The following is a 20,988-nucleotide window of genomic DNA, read 5'->3' on the forward strand; positions in this document are numbered from 1 at the left end:
AAGAAAAAGCAAAGTGTGAATATAATGAAAAAGAATATACATACATATACATATTATATATATGATTTCCAATATTCATCACAAGTATAAACAAATGTGGCTTTCCACTTCTATCATGGCTACAAACAAATATATCTTCATCCCATATCCTATCCCTTATCCATAAAACATCAACTTTTCAGTCAAGTCATCAACCAAAAGTCTATAAAATGTTGGACAATTTTAAAAAGTGATTAGAAAATGAGGTTTATGAAGTTAGTATCTTTAAAAACTCTGCCAGTGTTGCAAACGAATGCTGATCCCTTCATTTCCCAGCACTCAGATGCACAAAAAACCACTGTCCTGCGGTTTCCTCGCATGAAGCAGCCATCTGGAACATATGAGTGCTGTCTCATCCTAATCCAGAGAAATTCCAAGAAACCTGTTGACTCACCAGTTTCTTGGTCTTTTTTGTGGTCATTTCCACTTTTGCAGAGCTGTTTTCAGTTTGCCATTATCTCCCCTAGAAATCCTCTATCTTAAACATGGCTTGGGGCACTAATAAGAAATAAATAATAAAGATGGGAGCCAAGGTAAAACCGTACAATCAGCATAATCAAGAGATGGGCTGAATCATGCACCCTAAGCCCACAGATTTGTATTACTTCCCCTCCAAAAGGAATTCTTTTGGATGGGCAGAGATATCATTTTTGAATCTCAATAATTTTCCTGTAAGATTCAGATACTTTTCTTGTTCCTTATTTCTTAAATTTTCTTCAATCCTGTTATCCTGATTTCAATAAAACAGTACCAAAAAATAAAAATACTTAAATATTAAATGGTTTCCAACATTTTAATTAAAACTAAATTTAAAACTATTTTTTCTTTGTCCCCTCTTCTCAGCTCCAATTTGAGCAAGAAATAGGTGGAGCATTAGCTTTTACCAAATTTTACAAGAAAATGAAGTGTCATTTGGAATGGTTTATATGTAAGTGTGAGCTAAGTTTCTTACTTATATTTTTTAGATATTGCTTTCAAAGGATACCTAAAGTCTGCAGAACTACTTCAAGATGTGTAGCTCTGTTATTCCCAGGCTCTGGTTTTTAACAGATCGACGTATCCGAGAAGATTATCCTCAGCAGGAAATTCTAAGGGCACTTAAAGCCAAATGTTGTGAAGAGGATCTAGACTTCCGAGCTTTGCTGATGGATGAAGTGGTCTTGACCATTGAACAAGGAAATCTGGGTAAGAATACTATATAGAAGATATGACTTGATGACTAGAGTATGGAGGAGAATGTTTGTAGCTCAGGGTTGAAATGAGGGGTCCTTGGTGCTCTCTGAGCTTGCTTGTTTTCTTGCAGACGTTTCATTACCCAGACTAGACAACATCAGTGCTGGTCCGAGTATAGAAATCTCAGAAATTATTGTATTTGGTCAGCCTGGCATTGTCTCTTGTTTTTTTGGAAAATAAAGCAGATTAATAATTAAAATGGTACCCGCATCATAGCAGAACCCAAGGAAGATTATAACCACCCCAAGGGGGTGGGGTATCAACCTAAAGTGCTATGTAATATAAATGTGTCACCAACTCTGTTCTGGCACTGAACATTGTTCCATATTACATGGCATATTTCTATTGTGCTGTACCATCAGTATATTTCAACTGCAGTGAAAAGCTTCATACTACAGTCTTTCCCTACTCTGAGCTCATCTGATTTTTGGACTAATTCCCAGAATTCTCAGTATTGGTTAGATTGGCTGGGAGTAGCTCAATGAAATGAAATGATTATTTTTGAATTTTAGTTTTTTTTTTTCAAATGAAAGCTATGTCGTCTTCAAAATGTTCAAATTCTGAAGAAAGTGAATTGATTTCTGAGTCAATGTCCCACGAGAAATTTGCAGAGAGGTAATATTATAAGTGTACATATATTAATACCCATTAAAAAGTTATTAATTATGATTTATTTCATTTATGCAATTTGTATCCATTATAATCAGCTGGTTGACAGATTTCACAAGAACATAATACAAATAAAACACTCACGTTAAGAATAAAATAGTTTAAAATTATTATAAATAATAATGGACAAATGGACATTTTTGTGATCTGTATGTTCAGTCACCCCTTTGGACTATGATAGACCCCCGGACTGGCCTTTTTCCCATCTCTGGTTCGGTTGATGCTCCAAAAAGCCGACCTTCTTGCGCTGCGAGACTCCCCCCTCTCGCAGGCCTGGCCCTCCACATTATCGAGGGCCTATCTTGATGACGGGCTTTGGAACCCCGAGAGATGGCATGTAGCGAAGAGGGGGTTGAGGGGTTTTTTAGGAAAATTTTTTAAAAAAATTTTAAGGGGACCCGGGAGGGAGGGGGGGGTTGTAAAAGCGGACCTGGGGGGGTCCAGATAGCAACCGAGCGGGATGATGGGTCGATTAGTTGCAGCAGGAGGGTCGCGAAAGGAAATTCAACCGGGAAGCAGGGGGATGACAGGAAGGGCTGTGAAATTGAAATAATGAGTGGGAGGGGCAGGTATGACGGACGCAGGGGGCCATATCAAGTGTCGGGGGTGCGCATACGCTGTTTACGAGCGATTGCGCACTCCGGCCCCCGATGCGTGACTCGTGTCCTGGGTTGTGTAGAGTCTCAGGCCCTGGGTCCGCGGCTGATGTTGTGTAATGCCAGGTCGGTGGTTAATAAAGCCCCCCTCATTTGTGACCTTATTTCGGAGGGGGGTGCGGACCTGGCAGGTATCATGGAGACCTGGTTGGGCCAGGAGGGGGGGTCCCCCTCGTTGAGATGTGCCCGCCAGGTTTCCGTGCATTTCATCAGCCAAGGGCCCAGGGGAGGGGTGGGGGAGTGGCGGTGATTATTAGGGAAAGTCTTTGTCCGAGGGAGACCACTGTTCCTCAGATAGCCGGATGTGAGTCCCTCTGTGTAAAGTGGGGCCGTGGGGTGCAGATGGGTTTGCTGACTATGTACCTGGCTCCCTGCCACGTGGCAGCGACCCTGCCCGAGCTACTCGACGTCATTGCCGGGGTGGCGGTTGATACCCCCAGACTTATTGTCATGGGGGATTTCAACCTTCCATCCGCGGGTGAGGCGTCAGAGGTGGCTCGGGAGTTCATGGCTTCCATGACGGCCATGGACCTGACCCAGTTAGTTCAAGGCCCCACTCACATAGGGGGACACACTCTGGACCTGATTTTTGTCTCTGGTCAGTGGTTGAATGATCTTGGTAGAGGGGACCTAGATATTAAACCCTTGTCATGGACAGATCATTCGCTCCTCCAACTAGACTTTCCTACCGCCGCCCCCCGCCGCAGGGAGACGGAGCCAACTAGATGGTTCCGTCCCAGGCGCCTGATGGAACCCGAAAGGTTCCTGACGGAGCTTGGGCCGTGTCCTGAGACCCTAACACACGACTCGACTGAAGAGCTGGTGGCCGCCTGGGAAAGGGCGGCCGCTGGAGCTTTGGACCGCGTCGTGCCTTTGCGGCCTCTGACCCGATGCCGATCTCAACTGGCTCCTTGGTTTTCTGAGGAGCTGAGAGAGATGAAGCGTCGGAAAAGACGCCTAGAGAGCATTTGGAGGACTAGCCAATCCGATTCCGACCGGACACAGGTGAGGTCTTATATCAAGACCTACCTAGTGGCGATAAAAGCGGCAAAGTCTAACCACTTTTCCGCTCTTATCGCATCTGCAGAGAACCGCCCAGCCGCCTTGTTTAGGGTGACCCACTCCCTCCTCCGGGGGGGAGTGCGGGAAGATCCCTTGCAGGGTCGCGCTGAGGATTTTGTGCAATTCCTGCACGATAAAGTCGCTCGGATTCGGGATGGCTTGGACTCCGACTGGATGAGTCCACGGGAGGAGACGAGGGCAGGTCTTGAGAATGTTACCTGGGAGGAGTTTGATCCTGTGACTCCCGAGGATGTGGACAGGGTTCTGGGTAAGATTAGTGCCGCCACGTGTTTATTGGACCCGTGTCCCTCCTGGTTGGTGCTGGCCTCCCGGGAGGTTACACGAGGCTGGCTCCAGGGGATTATAAGTGCTTCTCTGAGTGAGGGTGCCTTTCCTGCCGCCTTGAAAGAGGCGGTAGTGAGGCCCCTCCTCAAGAAGCCTTCCCTGGACCCGGCTGAATTAGCCAACTATCGTCCAGTCTCCAACCTTCGTTTTGTGGCGAAGGTTGTTGAGAGCGTGGTGGCACGACAACTTCCCCGGCACCTGGATGAAGCTATCTATCTAGACCCGTACCAGTCGGGCTTCAGGCAGGGGTACAGCACTGAAACGGCATTGGTCGCGTTGGTGGATGATCTCTGGAGGGCTCGGGACAGGGGCTGCTCCTCTGTCCTAGTCCTATTAGACCTCTCGGCGGCTTTTGATACCATCGACCATGGTATCATGCTGCAGCGGTTGAGGGGGTTAGGAATAGGGGGCACCGTTTTGCGGTGGTTCTCCTCCTTCCTCTCCGACCGCTCGCAGTTTGTGTTGGCAGGGGGACAGAGGTCGACCTCGAGGCATCTCGCATGGGGAGTGCCACAAGGGTCGGTCCTCTCGCCTCTCCTGTTCAACATTTATGTGAAGCCGCTGGGTGAGATCATCCGTGGTTTCGGGGTGAAGTGTCATCTGTACGCTGACGATACTCAGCTGTACATCTCCACCGCAGACCACCCCAACGATGCCCTTGATGTGATGTCCCGCTGCCTGGAGGCCGTGCGGGCCTGGATGGGGAGGAACAGGCTCAGACTCAACCCCTCCAAGACCGAGTGGCTGTGGCTTCCGGCGCCCCGATATGGTCAGCAGGTGCCATCGCTGACTATTGGGGGTGAATCTTTGCCCCCCACAGAGAGGGCTCGCAATCTGGGTGTCCTCCTGGACGCACGGCTGTCTTTAGAAGAGCATATGACGGCCGTGGCCAGGGGGGCCTTTTATCAGGTTCGCCTGATTCGCCAGTTGCAGCCCTTTCTGGATCGGGACGCCTTGCGCACGGTCACTCACGCCCTTGTCACCTCCCGGTTGGACTATTGTAATGCTCTCTACATGGGGCTCCCCTTGAAGAGCACTCGGAGGCTCCAACTGGTCCAGAATGCGGCCGCGCGGGTGGTTATGGGTGCAACCCGTTGTGCCCATGTGACACCCCTCCTGCGCGAGCTGCACTGGCTCCCAGTGGTCTTCCGGGTGCGATTCAAGGTGTTGGTTACCACCTTTAAAGCGCTCCATGGCATAGGACCCGGGTACCTTCGAGACCGACTTCTGCCACCAATAGCCTCCCACCGACCAGTTCGCTCCCACAGAGAGGGTCTCCTCCGGGTGCCATCAGCCAAGTTATGTCGGCTGGCGACACCCAGGGGGAGGGCCTTCTCTGTGGGAGCTCCAGCCCTGTGGAATGAATTGCCCCCCGAAATACGAAAGATTTCCGACCTCCGGGTGTTTCGCTGCGCTCTGAAGACCCTGTTGTTCCGCCAGGCAGGGCTATTAACATAATGTTTTAAATTGGGGTATTTTAAATTTCTGGGATTTTAATTGGAGCCTAATTATTTAATGATTTTAAATTTTAATTGTTGTCGTGTTTTTTGTGTTTTTAAATAGGCTGTACACCGCCCTGAGTCCTTCGGGAGAAGGGCGGTATAGAAATAAAATTATTATTATTATTATTATTATTATAAATATATAATGTATGCCCACAATAAAAGAAAATAAATTTCAGAAATATTCAAGCAGCAAAAATTATAGAACAGTATTAATGGTGTACTTCAGTCTTCATTAGAAATAATACATGTAGTTTTTTAATAGTTATTTTCAACTGTTTGAAATTAAAACAGTGCTGAATGAATGAATGAATGAATGTCCTTGCCTGAAGTTACAGCTGTTGTTGCAGTGTCATGGTCACATAATAAAATTTCAGGTACTTCAGACTTCAGGGGTGCTCTAATTCTCCACCTGCCCATCTCTTCCAGATCTAGGCTGTCCTGAACAGCAGCACTAGGCAGCCCTCTATATCAGCCCTAGCCCTGCTACTGCCACTCAAATGCCACTTCACTGTATTCTCCAAAATATGCTTGCTTTGGTGAATGGCACAATTGCCCTCACTGCCCAGTACTCCTGAGGTTTTGCTTTGTTCTGCCCACCTTCATGTGTTTTTTCTCCTGCTGTTAAGTGGCTGCAATGATCTATCTGAGGCAGCTCTCAGAGCCTCTTCATTCATGACTTTGGAAACCTCCAAAAGCCATATATGATTTTTGGAAACCCCCATAAGCCCTGCATAAACAGGGCCCATTCTTTGGAAACTTCTGAAGGCCCAATTTGACTTTGGAAGCCTCTGGAAGCCCCACATAAATAGGCTCTTTTCTTGAGCTTTCGGAGGCTTCTGAACTCATACAGGGCTTTCAGAGGCTTCCAAAGAACAGATCCTGTTCATGCAGGGCTTCAGAGGCTTCTGAACTCATGGATCGTATGAAATCATGTGCAAACAGGTTCTTTTCTTCAGAAGCTTCAGAAAGTCCCACTTGACTTCGGAAGTCTCCAGAAGTCACACAGAAATTTGGAAGCTTCTGGAAGTCCTGCATAGACAGGGGCTTCTGAAGAATTGAACAATAAGTCAACCCCCTCTTCTTTGTGAGATCCTTTTAATTAACTGCAAAACAGGTATCGTGTCCAATCTTTCCTTGAAAATCTCCAGTGATGTCCTGAAGCAAGCTGTTCCATTGATTAATTTTCTCATTGTCAGGTAATTTTTCTTTAGTTCCAGATTGGATCTCTCTTTAATGAGTTTTTTACCCATTGCTTCTTGTCCTGCCCTCTGGTGCTTTGGAGAAAAAGTCGACCTCCTCTTCTCTGACTGTCCCTCAGAGCAATGAGAGACCGCTATAATGTCACCCCTAATCCTTCTCTTTGATTGGTTCCACATACATACTTCCTTTAAACATTCATAGTATGGTTTAGCCCCTAGACCGCTTATCATCTTTGTTGCTCTTCTTCTACTCTTTTTTTAGGGTCTCAGGGTCTTTTTTGTATCATGGCAACCAATTGAATGCAGTATTCCAAGTGTGGCCTCACTAGTGCAGTATAAAGTGATACTATAACTTCTTCTGATTTTGATGCTGTTCCTCTGTTGATGCAACCTAGGGCTGTATTGGCTTTCTTTGGCAGCTGCAACACTCTTCTGACTCAGTATTTAAATGGTGGTCCACTAGAACACCTCTCAGTTACTACTGTTGAGCCAGGTATTGCCTATTCTATACCTGTGCATTTGGTTTTTCTTGCCTAAGTGCAGGATCTTACTTTTCTCATCATTGAACTACATCTTGTTGGATAGGGCCCAATGCTGAAGTTTGTCAAGATCCTTCTGAACCTTGAGTCAATCTTCCAAAGTGTTAGCAATTCCCCACAACTTGGTGTCATCTGCAAATTTGATGAGTTCCCCTTTTATCTAGATCTTTTATGAAGAAGTTGAAGAGCACAGAACTTTGAGGTATCCCACTGCATGCATCCCTCCATGTACATGTAGTTCTGTTAAGGGCTACACATTGACTGCAGTTAGTCAGCTAATTGTAAATCCATCTAGTAGTGGTACTGTCTGTCCAATATTGTTCTATCTTATGAAGAAGTAGGCTTCATAAGATAGAAGTCTATTTTATTAAATGCCTTAACTGTAGTCTAAGTATAATACAGGTGGTCCTTGACTTACAACAGTTCATTTAGTGACCGTTCAAAATTACAACAGCACTGAAAAAAGTGACTTGTGAGCAATTTTCACACTTATGACCATTGCAGCATCCCCATGATCGTGTGATTAAAAACTCAGGTACTTGGCAACTGACTTATATTTATGACGTGGTCATAAATAGTGCAGTGTCTCGGTATCATGCGATCACCTTGTGCAACCTTCTGACCAGCAAAGTCAATGGGGAATTTTATTGAAAAGTCAATTTTATGATGTTTGTGTATCTATATTTTTCTTGACTGTACACCGCCTTGAGTCCTATGGGAGAAAGGCGGTATAGAAATATAATAAATAAATATAATAAATAAATAAATAATGGGGAAACCAGATTCACTTAATAACCGTGTTACTAACTTAATAATGGCAGTGATTCACTTAACAACTGTGGCAAGAAATGTCATAAAATGGGGCAAAACTAAATGTCTTACTTAGCAACAGAAATTTTGGCCTCAATTGTGGTCGTAAATTGAAGAAATTCATAAAATCTCTGATCTCCGTGTGTTTCGCTGTGCCCTCAAAACCATGTTGTTCCGCCAGGCTGGGCTATCAATGTAAAGATTTTAATTGGTTTTAAATGGGATTTTAAATTTGGGGTTTTATAAATTGGGCCTATTATTTAAAAATTTTAATTATTTTTAAATTTTGTCTGTCTTTGTGTTTTTAATTAGGCTGTACACCGGCCTGAGTCCTTCGGGAGAAGGGCGATATAGAAATAAAATTAATAATAATAAAATAATAAATAAATAAAGACTACCTGTATATCCACATCATTTTCTTGATCCACTAATTTAGTCACTATGAAAAAAGGCAATGAGGTTTGTCTAGCATGATCTATTTCTAACAAACTCACGTTGGTTTTAGAAATCTCTGTTTATTTCTAGATGCTTGCAAATGTGCCGTTTTATCATCTTTTCCAGGATTTTCCCAGGTATTAAAGTCAAACTGATTGGTTTATAGTTTCCTGGTTCCACTTTTTTCCTGTTTTGAAGATTGGAATCATATCAGCTCTTTTCCAGTCCTCTAGTAATTCTGCCGTGCTCTAGAATCCCTGAAAGATTTTGTTCAGTGGTTCCAAATTTTTAAAAAAAAGTTTAGAAAGAATTCTGAAAATGGATTCATTAGGTCTTTTCCTCCACATTACCAAAGTTACACTCTGTTAATCTATTTTAGGTCCAGCACTCTTCAATATCTTCATAAACAACTTATATGAGGGAATAGAAGGGGAACTTACCAAATTTGCAGATGATACTAAACTGGCAGGAATAGCTAACACCCTAGAAGATAGGCTCATGATCCAGATGGATCTTGACAGACTTGAACACTGGGCCCTATCTAACAAAATAAAATTCAATGTAGAGAAAAGTAAAGTCTTACACTTGGGCAAGAAAAACCAAAAGTACACATATAGACTGGGTGAAATCAGACTAATAGCAGTAACTCTGAGAGAGATCTTGGAGTCTTACTGGACAACCAGCTAAATATGAGCCAGCAGTGTGCAGCAGTTGCCAAAAAAGCCAATGCAAACCTAAACTGCATTAACGGATACAATCAAGGTCAGGTAATGTACTAATACCACTCTATAAAGCCTTAGTAAGACCACACCTAGAATACTGCATCCAGTTTTGGTCACCGCACTATAAAAAAGATGTTGGGACTCTAGAAAAAGTGCAGAGAAGAGCAACCAGGATGATTAGGGGACTGGAGACTAAAACATGAAGAATGGTTACAGGAACTGGGCATAGCTAGTCTAGTGAAGAGAAGAGAAGGACCAGGGGAGACATGACAGCAGTGTTTCAATATTTGAGGGGCTGCCACAGAGAAAAAGGAGTCAAGCTACTTTTCAAGGCACCTGAAGGCCAGATAAGGAATAATTGATGGAAACTGATCCAAGAAGAGATTCAACCTAGAAATAAGGAGAAATTTTCTGACAGTGAGAACAATCAACCGATGGAACAGCTTGCATTTGGAAATTGTGGGAGTTTCAGCACTGGAGGTTTTCAAGAAGAGATTGGACTGTCATTTGTCAGAAATGGTGTAGGGTCTCCTACTTTGGCGAGGGGTTGAACTAGATGACTGACAAGGTCCCTTCCAACTCTGTTAATCTGATCTAATCCCATGAAACATTTATTGGTTAAACAGTTTGAGGGAACTGTGTCTATTAATTATCAACTGTGTCAATTGCTTCTTTAAACTAAAGACAAAATATCCGGGGGGGGGGGGGGCATGCAGAATAGTATAAGCAGACTTGTTCATGTTCTCTGTGTCTATACATGTTCTCTATGTCTCAAGTATGCTTCTGACTCTAAAATCTTGCCAAAAGAAAAGTTTTTCATTCTCTATCAGCTAGTCCCACTCTGGATTCTTACTGAAAATAGGAAGCCTTGGTACTACAGTGGTTTAAAGCACCCTGTTATTAACACAGCTGCCTGCAATTTACTGCTGGTTCGAATCTCTCCAAGGCTCAAGGTTGACTCAGCCTTCCATCCTTTCTAAGGTAGGTTAAATGAGGACCCAGTTTGTGGGGGCAATAAGCTGACTTTGTATAAAAATACAAAAGTATGAAGGCTATTGCTTAACGCACTGTAAGCCGCCCTGAGTCTCCGGAGAAGGGCGGCATATAAATCAAATTAAAAAAAAAAAAAAAGATGTCAAAATAGTGAGATTTCTAAAAATTTTCTATCATACCTACTCAGGCACAAAGCTAAGATATACTGCTAGCGATATGCTTGCTTCCCAGGTATTTGGACTAGAAATGTGGCTTTCAGTTGCCATTTGTAAGCAAATGGGGATAGTAAAATTATAGCTGTTAAAACAAATGTCTTTTTGTTCATTTCTTGTGGAATATCCCATGGTAATGTCTTTATATTAAGATGATTTTTTTCCATCAGTTAATTATGTTTATGTATCTTCATATTTTGATGGCATGCTAGTGCACTTCTAGACAGGAAATAGCATTTGATTCTCTTCCTCTTCCTCTTTATAGCAATAGCACTTAGACTTACAGACCACTTTACAGTGGTTTACAGCCCTCTCTAAGCGGGCTTAGAGTCTTATAGAGTCAGCATATTGCCCCCAACAATTTGGACCCTCATTTTACCAACCTTGGAAGGATGAAAGGCTGAGGCAACCTTGAGCCTGTTGGGATTTGAACTGCCAAATTGCAGGTACCCAGCAGTCAGCAGAAGTAGCCTGCAGTACTGCACTCTAACCACTGCGCCTCCAAGACTCTTTATGCACACATTTATATGGTTTGAGACAGTGCTTTTGTTTAGTTATTTTCTTATAGGAAGCTCTATTTTTAACTGTTTTTAATGTGTTAACTTTTCTTCCTATTTTCATTTTAGAGACTATGATTCTAAGGTGGCCTTAAAATAAAGTTTCTTTTAAGGAGCTTGATCATACATGTGCCAGTCTTTCAGAGACCAGGAGATGCTTAAACAATTAAACAATTATGTACTCACAAATCCACTGCTTGATTATCTTTTCCAGATTTTCCCAGATATTGATATCAAGCTGATTAGCCTGTAATTTCCTGGACCCATTTTCCCCTTTTAATAGATTGGCACTCCATAAACTCTTTTCCAGTCTTCTGGTAGTTCTCCTATGCTACGGGAGCTTTGAAATGTTGCATTCCATGGTTCCAAGATCACAGTTGCCAGCTCCCTTGGAACACTGAGATATAAACCATCTGTATCTGTACTTACCTAAAGTAGATAGATAATCTCTTACCAATTCTTTGCCTATTTTGACTTACAATTCTGTCTCTCGGTGCTTGCTTTTAATACATTGGGCTATTTCTTCTTTTGCATAAAGACAGATGCAAAGAAGGAATTGGTTTTTTTTTAATTTACTTTATTGTCATTGCACTTCATACAACAAAATTAAATGCCATCTTCAGTGTACATTGTAACTATAAAAATAAAATACAAACACATCCTTCACATTCTATACAATTGAATTGAAAATCCAATATTGCATTAATATTGCACTATACAGTACAATTCAATATAGTTACTGCCCTGGGATAGAAGCTGTTTTTCAGCCTATTTGTCCTTGTTTTTATTATCCTGTGCCGTCTGCCAGATGGTAATAGTTCAAAAAAAGGGTGCCCAGGATGAGATGGATCTTTAAGAATGTTTTGAACTTTCTTAAGGCAGTGGGAGCTATAAAGCTCTTCCAAAGAGGGGAGAGGACAACCAATGATCCTCTGGGCAATGACGTTGACCCTCTGGAGTGCTGTCCTATCTGCCACTGTGCAACTCTCTGGTTTAGCGGTAGGAGGTCACCAGCAGTTTTTTATTCAGTTGTTGTTTCCTGAGAAGTCTCAGGTAGTATAATCTCTGCTGGGTCCTTTTGACCAGTGCTGCAATGTGAGTGCCCCAGGTCTCCATTGATAAGCAAGGGCTGGTTGTCTGACCTATTCCTTCTATAGTCCACTATAAGCTCCTTGGTCTTATTGGTGTTAAGGACCAATTTATTGTCTCCACACCACGAAAGCAACCGGTCCCCCTCATCTCGATAGGCAGACTCATCCCCACCACTGTTATATCATCTGCAAATTTAGTACTAGTATTACTAGCGTGAGTGGGAATGCAGTCATGCACATAAAGAGTATAGAGTAAGGGACTCAACATACAACCCTGTGGTGTACCAGTGTTAAGAATAAGGGCTGAAGAGATATGATTATCTAATCTGACTCTCTGAGAGTGGCCAGACAGGAAATCCATAATCCAAAGGCAAACTGATCTGCTATCTTCCTGCTGCCTATCATTTTCTTGCCATCTGCTTCCATTAGTGGACCTATCATTTCCTTGACTTTCTAATGTAAGGAACAACATAACATATTGAAAGAATTTTTTTTTTTTGGTTATTTTTGGCATTTGTTGCAAGTCTTAGTTCATTCTGGACCTTAGCTTTCCTAACTCCCTTTTTGCAGATTTGGGTTGTTTACTGGTATTCTGCTTTAGTTATCTGCCCCTCTTGTCATTGTTGCCAAATGAATTATTTTTTTAACAAGGTGTATGTTCCATATTTGGGATATTGCCATTATCAGCTGATTTCAAGTATGCGAAAATCAATATTGAAAGAGTGATTTGTTTTTATTTCAGTCTCATTTATGTTTTAAAAATTTGTACCTTTTTTAATTAGAGCAAAAAGGAAATACTATATTTTTCGGAGTATAAGACGCACCTACCTTTTTTGTTTTGTTTTGTTTTGTTTTTTACAAAAAGTTATTTTTATTTTTTAGACAAACACACATACAAACATACAATGTATTTTCTTTGAACAGAGTATTTGGCCGGTTCACAAATTTAAACAGTGTTTAGTCATTTTAATTAAATTTACAATTTCTATATTTCCTTTTTGCTATATTTATTCCTCATCTATTTTTTTAAAAAAACAATATTACCCTTCATCCTCATCTCTAATCTTAATCAAATTCAATTTTTCCCTTCTATTTTATATTATACCCCTTCCCATTGTCATCTATTTTTATATCCATCTTCACATTGGTTAATTATGTAATATTACAATTGTTTAATACAAATTCAACATTTTAATACAAATCAAATAGTTATATAACACTCTTTTTTGTATATTAATTAATATGAACATGAATATTCCAATTATTTCCATGCAATCCAATTTCTTACAAATCAATTAATCATATTTACCAATAATAATAAACCAAATAATTTTCCCCATATATTCCTCCAAACCACAACTTAACCATTTCTGCTTTCAACACAATATACAATTAATAGTATCTCAATTATTACAATTCCCTAGTTAAATAGAGCTTTCCCTTTATGTTACTCATTTTCACATTTTAAACTCTCCCAATAGCCCAAATAGTTTTGCCCATATAATCCTCCAAATAACAACTTAATCATTTCTACTTTCATCACAATATATAATTTAAAATATTTCAATCGTTACAATTTCCCTAATTAAATTTAAAAATGTTCTAGCTGTTATCCAAGCTACAACTTAATCCTTTTTACTTTCACCACCATATACCATTAAAGATATTTCAATTGTTACAGTTTATACTTATCATATTTCTAAAAAAAAATTAAAAAATAAAAACTTATCATTGTCTAGATTTCAAAAATACAAAGACAAATATTCCAATTATTATTCATTTCATTTTTACAATCATGATTTCCCATTTATTTCTTACTACTATTCTAAATATGTATAACATCTTTCTTTTTCATTTCTTTTTCTCCCTTCCCATTTTTATTTTTGCCTTTTTCTTTCTCCTTTTTTTCTTTTGTGTTTTAAAATCTTGAACTCTCCTCTTTTGCCCTAAATTTCCTATTCTTTGCACCTACCTATTTTGGTGAGGAAAAAGAAGAAAATGAAATCTCCCTCTGCCTCTGCCTAATTTTGCCTTGTTACAGCAAACAGCCTGCTTTACTTTCAGTTTCGTTTTCAGCATAGCTTGATTAGCACAAGGAAAAAAAAAATCTGCTCCAGCAATTTACCTCCTTGCAGCAAGCAGCAGAGTCCTGCGCAAAACAGCTGAGAGCAAATCAGCTGTGAGTCGGGAGGTCAATCCAATCAACTTGTGCTAATTAGCCTATGCTGAAGCTGAAAGGAGCTGTTTTTTTCTTGCTGTTTGCTTGCAAGGAGGTAACTGCTGCGAGGCACAGGCCAAAGGGTGGGGGGCAGTGGGTGGGCAGGGTACATTTGGTGAATAAGACGCACCTAAATTTTCACCCTCTTTTAGGGGGGAAAAAGGTGCGTCTTATACTCCGAAAAATACGGTATCTTTCAAAATTGAACTTTTTTGAGGTGCCATTCTTCACTAGAAGAATGATCAGAGCTTTCTTAAAAGATATTAAGAAGCCTTGGTGGCGCAGCGGACTAAAACTGCTGTTAAAGTAGCACTTGCTGCCAGCTGCCTGCAATTACTGCGAGTTCAGTTCTCACCAGGCTCAAGGTTGACTCAGCCTTCCATCTTTTCGAGGTAGGTAAAATGAGGACCCAGTTTTGTGGGGGCAATAAGCTGACTTTGTATAAAATAGAACACCGCTCGGGGGGGGGAAGCCCTACTAAGCAGGTATATACAAAAAGTATGAAGGCTATTGCTTAATGCATTGTAAGCCGCCCTGAGTCTCCGGAGAAGGGTGGCATATAAATCGAACTAATAAAATAAATAAATATATTTGTGCATTGTAATAACCAATAAATAGCTTGTCAGTGCATGAATCACTATGACCAGGATAATTTTTTCAAGAATTATCACAGCTGTACAGAACATTCAGTATCATCATACAGAAGTCCAAAAGCAAGAGTGATAGTATGGAGTCTTGAAAATCCTCATTGTGCAAGTATACATCTACTTTTTTTGTTTTTGTTTATACTTCACTAAGTAAATTAGAAATAATAGTCTTTGTAAGCATAGTCCCTCATGTACATTATAGCATCACAAATTCTAAAAATAGAATTGTAGAAAAGGAAAATAATGATTTTACCTACATATATTTTTTTTTACACTTGGTTCCCAACCTCAGAATGTTCCTGGGTGAATTGTACCAATTATTCTTAATAAGAATGGTGCTTTGGTGTAAAACAACAAGATTCCTCATCCCCAGTTTTACTTGGGAAAATAAAAAAAAAGTTTAGACAAACATAAAATTGGAGAAAATAAAAAGTGGAGATTGTAACAGTCTCCACATACAGCATCGTGTAGATTCAATTAAAAATAACTATGCCAGCTATTTAAGATAATACAGTAATATGGCTTACTCCTATGTTTAACAACTATCCCAATTTCAAATTATACTAGCTCTTTAAAATATATAATGACATTAAAGTCTAATTGAACTTTAACTATCCTAATGAATTTGTTGATATTTTAGAAAATCCTAAGGGAGGAGCAGGGCAGAGTTGTCCAAAAGTCAATAAGAGTTGAAATACTAAAAAGGGCAACAGATGATGGTTAGATATAGAATACTTCTTAATATTTATGCTGCACACTGTTGGCTCATATTTAATTGGTTGTCCACTGAGACTCCAAGATCCCTCTCACAGTTACTGTATTAAGCCTGGTTTCACCCAGTCTATATGTGTACTTTTGGTTTTTGGAAACCAATTGTTCATAGTAGTTCAGCTAGCATAATGTTAAAACGTCTTAAAAAGCATTTCAGTCATAATTCTAAAAATAAAATGCTGAAGAGGAGAGCCTCTTCCAGTTCTCCCAGTAGAAAATTATTTTTTCTACTGGGAGTGTGGCTGTGGTGCAAAATCTTCCTTTCTACCCTCACAAGGTCCTTATCTACATACCGTATTTTTCGGAGTATAAGACACACTTTTTCCCCCATAAAAGGGTGAAAATTTGGGTGCGTCTTATACACCAAATGTAGCCCCGCCCACCTGCTGGCGCCCCAGAAAATGGGGCGCACGGAGGCGGCAATAGGCAATGGCAATCCCTGCAGCCTGAAACAGCTGATCTTCGGGAGGCCGATCCAACCGACAACCCGTTGCATGTGCTAATCAGGCTGTGCTGAAGCTGAAATTGAAACGGTCTGTTTGCTGCAAGGAGGCAAATTGCTGGGAGGCAGGGCAGATTTTTTTTTCTTGTGCTAATCAGGCTGTGATGAAACTGAAACAGGCTGTTGCTGTTTACTGCAAGGAGGCAAATTGCTGGGAGGCAGAGGGAGATTTTTTTTTCTTGTTTTCCTTCCCAAAAAAGGTAGGTGTGTCTTATAGTCCGGAGCGTTTTATACTCTGAAAAATACGGTAATGGCCATACTTGCAGTGCTGTGTTTGCATTTGTACATATGGTAGATAACTAGCCACATTGACAGTATCAAATTATTTGCATGCCAAATTAGAATCTCCTTTAGTATGTATAGGATAATAGCCTTCTAGTTTAGCTACAGTATAAAGATTCTTGTTTGGTTTGGTGTGGCTTTAAGTTAAACTTTCCTTGAAATTAGTGCAACTCTGCAATAAACAGCTAAGCACAACTCAGCAGCAATGCAGTAATGCTTGCTTTGCAGCTAATGAAGTGAACTTGTAGCAAAATCTGCCTTTTACAGTAATGTTCTTTCTGTAACATTTTGAAAAATCAGGATTAAAAGGACAATGAATGAATTGGTTTGGTTTTTGTGTTTTTTAAGCATCGATATGGAAAAATGTCTAGATAGGCAGAGCAGAAAGAATTACGGTATAAACTGTGTATAATTATAGCCTTTTATCTTTACTATAGGGTGAACTTTGAAATGTATATTGGATATGTTGAGAACTGGAGAAATTAGGAATTAGGCTTCTTGCTAAAGTGCTTGAATCTTATCACCTCCTTTGCTAAGACATGTTCAGTTGTTAGGATACCAAGGAAAGAGCTTCCCAGAATTGCCCTGTTAGCAACAGGACTGCTGCAATATATTGACTATCTCACAAAATATACATTTAAAAAGAGAGATTGTTAATCTTCTTTTATTTTTCAAAGGAATATGAATTTTTACTTTTACAGAAAACAGGAGAAAAATGCCTAATTTAATTTCTTCAAATTTATAAAACTCACCAAGATGACACTAGGCAGAAAACAGAATTTTTAAAACAACAGTATAAATAATAATCTACAAAATATTTAGAAAAATGTGGGATAAACATCATCACCACCAGATGAGCTTGCATCTGGCTAACCATCTGCACTCAATGGGGCCAGATCTACATGGACAGAAGTATACCTCAAACTTCTGGTTTAACCCAGTACTCTTCAAATCTTCATAAATGATCTAGATAATGGGATAGAAGAGGAACTCATCAAATTTGCAGATGATACCAAGATTTGGGGGGGGGGGGAGAATAGCCAACCCTTTAGAAGATAGATGTAAGCGTCAGAAGAATCTTGACAGACTTGAGCACTGAGCCCTATCCAGCAAAATGCAATTCAGTAGTGAGAAAAGTAAGGACTTACATTTAGGCAGGAAAAAAACATATGACAGATACGTATCCGGCTCAACAGTAGTCACAGAGAGATTTGGTGTCTAGTGGACTGCCATTTAAGTATGAGCCAGCAGTGTACTGCAGCTGCCAAAAAGTCAGTACAGCCTTACATTGCATCAATATAAAGAAAGTATTAAAATCATGTGAAGTGAGAATACCATTTTATAGTGGTATAAAATTCCAATATTTGAAGAGCTGTTTATTTATTTATTTTATATTGCAATTTATATGCTGCCCTATCTCCCTATTTCCAAGGACTCAGGGCGGCTCACAACGGTAAAGATGCACAGTTCCTCATTAAAAGACAATATAAAATTAAAATTCCAATTTAAAACAATTTAAAATTCATTAAGAAACCCCTCATCAGTCCAGGCTGCGGAACAACCAGGTCTTCAAATCGCGGCGGAACGAGCGAAGGGGCCATCCGGAGCTCCAAAGGAAGTTGGTTCCAGAGGGTGGGTGCGCCCACAGAGAAAGCTCTCCCCCTGGGGGTCGCCAGCCAACACTGTCTGGCCGACGGCACCCTGAGGAGGCCCTGTCTGTGGGAACGCACCAGGCGATTGGGAATTGTCGCTGGCTGCAGGGGGTCTGACAAATATCCCGGGCCTAGGCCATGAAGGGCTTTGTAGGTAATAACCAGCACAGAGAATAACCTGTTACAGAGAAGAGGGGGGTCAGCCTATTCTTCAAAGCACCTGAGGGAAGGGGGACAAGAAATAACAGAAGATTATCAAAGAAAGATCCAAACTAGAATTAAAGAGAAATTTCCTAACAGTGAGAAGAATTAATCCTGGAGTTGTGAGTGTTCCTCCTTTTCAAGAAGAGGTTGGACAGCCATTTGTCCAGAATGGTATAGGGCCATGATGGCATGTGTGCCAGAAGTGGTACACAGAGCCATCTCTCCGGGCATGCAAGCCATCGCCCGTTGCTCTTCCAGGTTCTGGCGCGCTGGCCAGTTGGTCTTCACGCACTCTGGAAACCGGAAGAGCAGCTGCTCGGCGTGCGAATGTGCACTGGGCAGCTCTTCCAGTTTCTGGCACACACGTTCGCTTTTTGGCACTCGGTGCTGAAAAGGTTCGCCAACACTGGTATAGCATCTCCTGCTAGAAGACCTCCAAGGTCCCCTCCAACTCTATATTCTATGTTCATCATTCATGATATTAGCAATTGTCTAATCCACTGCAGGATGAAGGCTTCTTCTGCATGTTTCCAAGTAATACGGTCCTGAGCTTTCTTTTGCCAATTGGGCCTGCAATACTTGCTGATGTCATTGCTCCATCTTGTTTTAGGTCCTTTTTGTGGATACTTTTATCAAGTGGGATCCAATCTATGACTGTCTTAGTGCACCTGACATCAGTTTTTGCTATGTGACCCTCCCATTTCCATTTCAATTCTTTTACTCTCTTGATGATATTATATACTTTTGTTTGTTCTGTAATCCATGTGCAGATTTTTTATCTTATCTAGTAATGCCGAGAATGTATCTTTCCATGGCTCTTTGCACCACTTTTAGCTTTAATATCAATTGTGAGGTTAATGTCCATGTTTCACTGGCATATGTTAAGAATAGGTAGCACACACTGATCGAAAACTTTTCAGGCATAGGGTGAGATTGTTCTGGAAAATTATGCTTAGCTTGCCGATCATATATGATCCATTGTGCTGTAGCCACTCCTGAACCATGCCTGCTCCTTTGTCTGTACATCATTTAATGTTCTCAATAGTCTTTTTGCTATTATCTTGGTGAAAACCTTGTAGATGACTGAAAAATAATGGGTAATAGTTCTTTAAATCAACTTGGGCCCTTTCTCTAAAAATTGCTTTAGCATGTTTCCATGCGTTGGGTATTTTTTCTTCTCTGAGGCATCTCGAATATAGTTTTGCTATATTTGTATCTTGTGTAAACTGACCACCAGCTTTCAGCATTTCAACTGTAATAGTCATTTCCTGAAGCTTTGCCATTTTTTATTGATTTTATGCCACTTAATACTTCCTCCACTAAGATATCTGGCATTTCCTCTTTCAAGTCCAAAGGGAGCTTGATTTAACCTGATGATTTTTAGCACCCTCTGTCTTTGGGAAGATCTTCCCGCTGCCATGTGTAGTTGCCCTAGGGCAGGGCTGTCAAACTTGCGGCCTGCAGGCTGGATGCATCATGCACTGGCCACGCTCATGCCCGGTTAGTAAAGGGGAAAAAAGTCACGATACATCACATGATGCTGCTGTGACGATGTGAGTTTGACACCCCTGCCCTAGGGCCTCCCGGGAATGAGGGCCATTTTTGAGGTTGTACTGGCATGTGGGAGGAATAAACCATAATCTTCCACCCTGGTCCAATGCGGGTTGGCAAATGTGATCACTGTTAGTCTGGGGAATCTATCATGGCCTATTTTCCTTGGGAGACTCTTCTGGACATGTCTGATGACATAACCCACAATTTCATTTACCCACACAAGCCCCTTTGCCTTATCAAGGCCCCCATCATAGAAGAAGATGTTCTTGTTTGTTACTTTGGGTGACGGATTATCCTTGTCTGCCAAATTTTGTTTTTATTTTATGCAGAAATAATATAGAATAACATGCTTTGTTATTCCAGCATAGAATAAAAACAAAAATTGGCAGCCAAGGGTAATCCATCACCGATGCAGGCCAATCCATCACTATGCAGGCTTCACTAACTTTCTGAACCCTTGTCTGGACAATAACCAAGACTTTGGCAAGGTCAGAGCCAATATAAACTTGAGTGGTGTCATGTTCCAATAGGAAGAGAGTATGTCAAAACATGTTTCTTGTGTCCCACTACATGATATTCTGTAATCAGTGAAAACCTAGATCATGTCCTCCTATGAGATCTAATGGAGCAATGTTCTCTATTCTTCAGACTAGATCAGTGGTTCTCAATCTTTTCTTCACTGTCCTCCCTTAAATGCCTTTTGCCATGGATGATGGCCACAGACCCCCAAAACTTAACTCAAGATTTAAACCATACCATTTCTTCAAGCCTTTGCGGATTCCCTTTGAAGACATCATGGCCCTTCAGGCATCTGCAAACCACAGGTTGAGAACCACTGAACTAGAGAATTTTTTAGGAAGGGCAAATAGTTTTCTTCTTTTTCAATTCTTGAAGGAATATGGAATATGGAATATCACACATCCCCTTGGAGATGGTATTCCTGGGGCTCTGTCCATGAACATGTAGAACATGTTTATCCCCTCCAGTTTCCCCCCCCCCTCTAGGTCAGGGGAAAAACTAATGTGAGTTCAGAGGGGAACCATTTGCTTATACTGACTAAATCAAAATGGCTTGACTCTTCTTTAACATCA

General features: G+C 41.0%; 1 protein-coding gene across 1 annotated transcript in view; it reads left to right on the forward strand.

Moving 5' to 3' along the window:
- Positions 1-1,029: 1,029 nt before the first annotated feature.
- The window catches only part of RIMKLB (ribosomal modification protein rimK like family member B), a 72,421-nt gene continuing 52,462 nt past the window's right edge, over positions 1,030-20,988 (forward strand). The window contains exon 1 of the mRNA XM_070935294.1: positions 1,030-1,224. Coding sequence (XP_070791395.1) covers positions 1,050-1,224 — 175 coding nt within the window. The 5' untranslated portion in view covers positions 1,030-1,049. The remainder of the gene's footprint in view (positions 1,225-20,988) is intronic.

Source organism: Pituophis catenifer, unplaced genomic scaffold (assembly GCF_029215685.1).
Source record: "Pituophis catenifer annectens isolate HBS135680 unplaced genomic scaffold, rPitCat1.0.hap2 SCAF_2, whole genome shotgun sequence".
Lineage (NCBI taxonomy): Eukaryota > Metazoa > Chordata > Lepidosauria > Squamata > Colubridae > Pituophis > Pituophis catenifer.